The sequence below is a fragment of the Mus caroli genome, chromosome 1, assembly GCF_900094665.2.
Source record: "Mus caroli chromosome 1, CAROLI_EIJ_v1.1, whole genome shotgun sequence".
In the NCBI taxonomy this organism is placed as follows: domain Eukaryota; kingdom Metazoa; phylum Chordata; class Mammalia; order Rodentia; family Muridae; genus Mus; species Mus caroli.
In genome coordinates this window covers 110,663,119-110,671,059 of record NC_034570.1, presented here as the reverse complement: position 1 = coordinate 110,671,059, position 7,941 = coordinate 110,663,119, and the positions used below count along the sequence as shown (strand labels likewise).

Sequence of the window (7,941 nt, the reverse complement as noted above, 5' to 3'; positions counted from 1 at the left end):
TGGAACTCACTCTGTAGACCAGGCTGGCCTCGAACTCAGAAATCCGCCTGCCTCTGCCTCCCAAGTGCTGGGATTAAAGGTGTGTGCCACCACGCCCGGCTTCCAAAACAGGGATTTTTAACATGTATGTATTTATTTAGTTATTTGTGTGCCCAGGCACATGTGCATATGAACAAGTGCACACTCGGCATGTGCACACACATCAATATCAAGGGACAACTTTTGGAAGCTGGTTCTCTCCTGCTACCATGTGGATTCCTAGGATTGGATTAGGGTCTTTAGGCTTCACAGCAAGCACCTTTTACATGCTGAGCCATACTGCAGGCCCATAGCTCCCCCTTTTAAAGCTCATGATGAACTCTCCAAAATACTATGAAGATAGAAAACCTTGATTTCAGTTTTCTTACCCAAGTGGCAAATCTTAAAGTATTCAAAAAGCTGTTTCCCTCACCTCTAAATAATGCTCCCTACACCAAAACATTAGCCCTGGACTGGGGAGACAGCCTGTAAAGCACTTGCTTTACAGTGAGGACCTAGTTTCAATCCCAGAGAGCACGGCCTGCAAAAGCTGAGTGTGGTTAGTGTGTGCTAACTACACATCTCCCAGTGCTGGGGAGATGTGACAGGATGACACCCCCCCCCCCACCAAGGCTCACTGGCTAGGCAATTAATCTGCTTTATCAAGTTCTAGACCAGTAGGAGCTCCAACCTCAAAACACAGTGCGTGCTAACTGAGGAACATTATTTATTTATTTATTTATTTATTTATTTTTGGTTTTTCGAGACAGGGTTTCTCTGTAATAGCCCTGGCTGTCCTGGAACTCACTTTGTAAACCAGGCTGGCCTCGAACTCAGAAATCCGCCTGCCTCTGCCTCCTGAGTGCTGGGATTAAAGACGTGCGCCACCACGCCCAGCGCTGAGGAACATTATTAAAGACTAGTCTTTATGAGCAGGTGGATCTCTGTGAGTTCCAGGCCAAGCTGAGTGAGTCCCAGGACAGCTAGAGCTACATAGTGAGACCCTGTCTGGGAAACACACACACACACACACACACACACACACACACACTGCTCACACACACATCATACATACATACATACATACACGTACACCTCAGCCTCCAATCACCCTGTGACAGAGGAACTTGTTTTTAAACTTCTTCAATCAGTACATTGCCCAGGCTAGCTTTGAACGCCCAGACTCACGGAGCTGTCCCACCTGCTGAATTGCTGTGACTTCAGATGGGTGTCCTTGCAAGGAACAATAAAATCCCTGAGGAGCAGAATGACCTACAGGCAGGTGAGACTTCCTTAAAGATTCTAAACTATGTTGCCACAGAAACAACTACCAAAAGATGCCCCACCCGATCTTGATGACCCTCCTCCCATTGCCATGAATCAGATCAGCTGACCCCGCTTCACTGCACCAGTACGTCACCAGTACGATGTGTTCCCTGTACAGCATCATAAATGAGTGTCCATGAAATATAACCCAGCACACACCCCAACAGTACCTACCAGGTTCTCAGAAAGCTTGCCTTTGGGCACACCTGGGAGACATTCCCTGTGTGTGGGGTTTTTTGGTTTTTTGTTTTTTTCCTGCTATTCCTGTCTGTTGCCCAGAGTAGTACTATCAGGGCTGGCCAGTTTCACCTCCACCAGAAGCAAATCTTTCCCCTTTCCAGCCTGGGCAGTTATTAAGGAACACAGAAAGAAGTACCATCCTGCTGCCCTGAGAATTGCATAATTTCATGTTTGCCCAGACCATGTAAGTTAATAACCCAGGCACAGTTACTTTTAAATTAGAGAGAGAGAGAGAGAGTTAAGAGCCATCATTCAACAGTAACTTGTTTCTGGCCTGGTGTTCTTATTTGCCAAGGAATAAAAGTCACCAGAACATCAAACAGAAAGGAGAGGGAGGGCTTAAAGGCCACCCACTATTCATTGAAATCAGATGGCTTGTAGAATTTCTAGCAGAACAAAAACTGATAATAATAAAAAAAAGGAGGGCCAGAAGTTATCAAAATGGAAGAACAAGCATAAGGCCCAAGGTTCATCCCAGCACTACAAAAAATAAATAAATAAATAAATAAATAATATAAAATTAAAATTTAAAATTCTGAAAAAGAAAAACAAGGAAAGCAAAGAAAAATATTCTTACACTAACACAGAACACAGGGTGCAAGGAAGTCAAACCACTTGAAGGTAAAAAACAAAAACAACACCAGCTTCCAGTGGGGAGTATGGACGGTCTTTACCCATTGCTTCCTCAAAGCACCCAAAGAAACAGTGCTGATTTGTAGTGGCTCTCAGGCTCTCAACCTCAATGTTTGCCTTCCTCCTTTCATGCTAAGTCAAAATCTTAAAAGTATCTGGGTTGGCTCACAAACTTCCATCTCAGGCACAGATACATAAACCATACCACGCCTCAAACAAGGATGTTTTATGCAACTAGATTTCAAATACTTCTGCTCAAGGTCACCTTCAACTTCATTTTTAAGATAGGATGAGATTAAATACCTAATGGCTACTCACAACAATCCAAAAGAAACCACAGGTAACCCTATAGAGTGTTATACAGTTAGCATATATTTATTCTATAGCAATTTTATCTGTGGGCTTTGCATTACCTCAACACCACCACCGGGATCTGCAGTCTCATGTCCCTAGTTTGATTGCCATTTTCAATCGTTTGGAGTTATTTTTTAAGAGAAACAAAACCAAAAAACAACCTGAAGATGCACCAATGAAACCTGGCCAATCCTCAGCTTTCTAAGAAGGGTCATGCCTTCCTAGAGGAGTTCTGAACATACATGAATCAGAAGCCAGGAAGTACAAATAACAAAAAAAATCCAAAAGAGGAGACTTGGGGGATCCAAAGAAGCACTTAAGGGTCTGTAGTTAGGGCTGACAGCCCCTGGGATGCCTTCTTGAGCCCACATCAAACACACTTTGGGTTAAGTATGGCACATATAATAAACTGTGACTAGGATGGAAATAAAGACAGGTTGAAGCTGGTTCTGGCGAGTTCAGAAAAAGAAATGCCTGCCTATTAGCCCTGCAGCCAGCTGCACCATAGCGAGGGGGATAAAATCAAAGAATCCCGGAGTCACCAAAGCAAAGTGGGGAGGTGAGGAAGTTCTATTTCCTAAAAGAGGGAGTTCAGAGAACTTTGCGAAATCCCGCGGGACCCTCTTCCCTTAAAGTACGCTAGCGAAATCCTCACAGAAGAGGAGATTTCGGTTAAGCCCCGGCCTAGGGGCCATACCATGTTGACCCCCAGCAAGGGCAGACACCCCCTGAAGCCCGAGCCCTCAGGGCTGCAGCGCAGACCTGCTCCCGCTATCCACCTGTGGGCCCAAGGGCGGAGAAGAGCAAAGAGCGGGCGGGGCCTGGCTTCCCGGGACACTCCAGCTCCTGATGGATGAGGCAAGTTTATTTCTCCTACTGGAGTGAGGAAGGGAGAGGGAAGGCGACGAAACCCGACTGGGGAGTGGCAGGGAAACCTCGGAGAAGCACCCCGCGGGCATCAGTGCGCCGCTTTCCCCGATCATTCCCTAGGGGCCTCCCGGAGGGCCCTTCCCTGGAGGCCTGAGGTCAGTCAGCGCTCGGACTCCGATCGTAGGCAGGTGTTGCCACCTCTTACCGCAAGTAGCTGCCAGAGTTGTGCTGGTTGTAGTGTTCGGGCTGCGTGTGCCAGAACAGCATGGCTGAGGCTTCCGCAGCACCGGCCGGGGCGTGGCACCGAGCTGGACGCGGCGACCCTGGCCGCCGTCCACCTTTAAGCAGCACTCACTCGAACCCGAGTGGGCTGCGGCCGGCGCCCTTTATAGGCCGTCAGGTGGGCGTGGCGCGGGGGGCGTGGTTAATGCAGGGCCACCCCTACGGCTAGCATGGCGGGAGGGCGGCGCTGAGCCGCACCTGCCTGAGCTGTGCCTTTCTGGGAGCTGGCACTTGCTTAGCCACTGACCCTGGGGACACAGTGGCTTACTGGCCTCTGAGCTTCCACGCTGAGCCCAAGGCAGTTGCTCAGGGCGGGATTGTGGTCAGGAGCACCTAAACACTCCCCTTAACGTTTTTGTTTTTCCTCACTCTGAACCTTATAGCCTTTTTTCTTTTTTATCTGTTGCTTTTACTTGTCTTTAACTCCATGACTAGCTCACCGAGCATATCATACATGAAGTCACCTAGCTTACACAAAGCTCTAAGCCCAGGTGTGGTAGAACAGGTCTCTAATCCCAGCACTGGTAGAGGCAGGAAGATCTGAAATTCAAGGTCATCTTCCGCTGCACCGTATATAAAATAAAATAATAAAAATAACATAAACTTAAAAGAGATGCCTGGGCCTCTTACTCAGAGCCCAGAATCAGTCCTTAGTCTGAGTCCGGATGAGCCTAGGAAGCATCAGAAAAGAAAGTTTCGGACAGGTTTGTGACAGTCCTTCTTTGACAAACTAGGCTTGTGTGACGTACAGAAGAGTTTAGGAGATGGGATGAAGTGTCCAGGTGTCAGAAACATGGGAGGCAACGGGAGGCAAGATTCTCTTTCCACTTCCTTTAATAGGGTTGTTTTTAAGTCTGTGTGTGTGTGTGTGTGTGTGTGTGTTGGGGACACGTGCCTTGGTGTGTGTGGAGTGTAAACAACTTGCAAGAGTCATTTCTTTTTCTTCTACAATGGGAGTCTGGGTATGCAACTCAGCAAGGACCTGTGCTGCTGTGCCTGCCACCTTTCTGCTCCTTTAAGATTTTGGATGTAGCCGGGCATGGTGGCGCACGCCTTTAATCCCAGCACTCGGGAGGCAGAGGCAGGCGGATTTCTGAGTTCGAGGCCAGCCTGGTCTACAAAGTGAGTGCCAGGACAGCCAGGGCTACACAGAGAAACCCTGTCTCGAAAAACCAAAAAAAAAAAAAAAAAAAAAAAAGATTTTGGATGTTCTTTATAATTGGCTTTTGGAAAGGCGAGTCTGCCTGAGTGTGAACAGTAGTAGGCCATGGGTAGATGGGCAGGCAGAAAGGTACACAGTTCCTAGAGGTGAACCCACAGGGTGATGTCTCAGGACCTCCGTTAGGCATATGTTCTGCTTAATTGAATGAGTCTGTAGAGACTTCCTGGGCCTGCAAGCATAGGCACCCAAGTCCCCCTTCCTTTGCTGTCTCTGCACTGTCTCCAGCCACAGGCTGCTGCTCTGTGAGAAACCCTTGGGGTACTCCCTGTCTGCCTCTCCAGGGACCACCTCTGCTGCTCTGGCTCTGGATGCTCCTGGAGATCACATGTCTCAGGGGTTGGGCAACATTCCTGTAGCTATCACACCCAACTCTGTGGATGTGTGACGATGCAAAGGCCATTTTAGTCCTAGAGCTCCCATGGGAGAAACTGGAAAGTGATCACCTCCTCCCTTCCCAGCTCTCCCAGACACCGATACTAAAGAATTCTGTAACCAACATCCTGAGCACTAAGTTCTCCATCAGGGACCAGAACGGGGACATGCTTTCAAAAGGAGAGCACCCTAGGATAATGCCAAGAAGCCAGCCCTTCCAGAGGCTCCGATCATTCTAGCCAGGCCAGTGGACAAGCAGAAGATGACAGAAGGAGTGTCACTATTATGGGAACCATGTATGTGTGGTGGTGAGACCCGGGACTGAATTTGAAACTCTCCAGGGTGTGGGTGGCAGCGAAGCTAAAGCCTAGCAGAGGTGAATGTAGGAATGCCCTCAGGCACACATCAAGTGCTAAGGCTTGGAGAAAGGGAATCCACAAACCCAAGCACGTTCCAAGGGCTCTGCCTTCACTGCTGAGCTGTCAGCTGTAACCTGTGTGGGGGTTAATTGACCCCAGGGTATTTGTACCAAGTGTCTGTATTGGTCCTCACCCCTTCCCTTCCAAGTGGGCTTATCACAGACATAATGCTAGACAAGAATCAGCCAGATTCATAGGGTACCAAGAAGACTCCCTCTTTATCCAAGCCCTAAAATAAATCTGTTGGAGAGGAACTGCTTTCTGGTATCCCAGCCCTCAGGGTTCCAGCAAAGACAAACTTCAGTGGAAACTCCTTCCAAGCCGAGGATCCTGGCCCTAAGAACCTGAAACTAGGAATAAAAAGATTTACTTTCTGGGTTGTTACTAGCTTTGGGGGAAGAGGAATGTGGATTCTTTTGTCCAAGTGTGTGGCAGGTGACCACAAAACTTCTCTCTCCGGAGGGCAAGGGCAGCCTTTTGATTCCTGCTGGGAGAATAAGGATGAATTTGAGCTTTTGACTTCTCAGTCTTTGGAAAAACAATTAGTCTAGAATAGAGAGGACAGATATGCAGATGAACCACCTCTTTTTGGTCTCTATTTTGTAAATGTATATGATTTGCATAGACGGGAATATCGACTTTTAAAAACAATTTTATTTGCAGCAGGGGGCATAGCTTTCAGAGAACAACTTGTCTCAATTGGACTCAATTCGCTCCCTCTAGCAAGTGAGTCCCAGGGATCTAGCAGGGATCGTCAGCCTTGGAGACATGTACTCTGACCTACTGAGCCATCTCATCAGCTGTGCGCCCAATGGCTGGAACCACCTCCTGCTCCTCCTTCTCCTTCTGTTTTTTTTCTTTTTTTGGGGGGTGGAGCGTGGGGTGGGGTGGAGGGTTGGGGAGGGAGATTTCAAGACAGGGTTTCCCTGGAACTCACTCTGTAGACCAGGCTGGCCTCGAACTCAGAAATCCACTTGCCTCTGCCTCCCAAGTGCCTGGCAGCTGGAATCTTCTTGACACATTCTCCCACCTAAGAGCCTTGGGTTCAGGAGGTGGTCACCACAGGTGTGACTTGGGTCTAGCCTATACACCCAGGTCCCTGTCTTTTGATAACCACAGTCCCAGAGTTCTTTTCTTCACTTAGTACTGGGAAAAAAACAAAAAAACAAAAAACTTGATCAACCTGTATGTCTGCCCCGAGAATCAACCTGAGGGTCCCTCAAGAACAAAAATAAGCCTCCCATTCCTGCGGAGTCCCTAGGAGCCCCCCATTTTATCAGTTCCATGAGGGACTCCCAGTTTTTCTTGGAGGTCCCCATGACTTTGAAGCCTGCACTCTTTTTTTTTTTTTTTTTTTTTTTTTTTTTTTTTTTTTGGTTTTTCGAGACAGGGTTTCTCTGTGTAGCCCTGGCTGTCCTGGCACTCACTTTGTAGACCAGGCTGGCCTCGAACTCAGAAATCCGCCTGCCTCTGCCTCCCGAGTGCTGGGATTAAAGGCGTGCGCCACCACGCCCGGCTGAAGCCTGCACTCTTGAGAATATGATTTGAATGGGCAAACAGGAGGTCATAGTGGCCTGGAGAGAGGAGCTGGGATTTGGCTGGAGATAGAATGTGTAAGCATTTTTAGGGAATTATCATGAACTCAGGGGCCAGCAGCTGTAGGGGAGTAGAGGAAGCAATGGGCAGGGGTCCAGTTAAGCTATAATGCCTCTCAGTGGATGCCTTGGGGGACTCCAGAAACCAGATAGCAGCAGAGCACCAAGTGCCCTATCCAGGACCAGACACATCAGCTGGGCATGTTAGCACCTGCCATGCTCTCTGAACTCAAAAAGAGCATCACTTACAGCCAAGTTGATGGAGCCTTTTGGAACTGTCGTAGATCTTTGTAAAGATGCATGTGTGAAGCAGAGCAAGCTTCGCCAGGGACTCCTCTTGGCTGTGTACCTCTAATCCCTTGTCCAGTTACTTTAGCAGTTGTAGCAGCTGGGTAGCTCCTCATGAGCTGACTACAATTAATTTCTGTTGCAAGGAACAGAAACCCAAAGTAAGGGCAGGCAGGCAAGATGGTTCTATCTGTGGGACCCACATGGTAGAAAGAGGAAACTGACTCATGCAATGTATCCTCTGACTGGCACATACACATCATGTCAATAGTGCACCCGCACATATATACACAAACTCACAACACATAATAAAATGTAATAA

The 7,941-nt window shown here is 48.1% G+C and overlaps 1 protein-coding gene across 1 annotated transcript in view; it reads right to left on the bottom strand.

Moving 5' to 3' along the window:
- The window catches only part of Tfcp2l1 (transcription factor CP2 like 1), a 54,714-nt gene extending 50,911 nt beyond the window's left edge, over positions 1-3,803 (bottom strand). The window contains exon 1 of the mRNA XM_021159286.2: positions 3,647-3,803. Within this exon, the coding sequence (XP_021014945.1) occupies positions 3,647-3,708 (62 nt within the window). The 5' untranslated portion in view covers positions 3,709-3,803. The remainder of the gene's footprint in view (positions 1-3,646) is intronic.
- Positions 3,804-7,941: the final 4,138 nt, after the last annotated feature.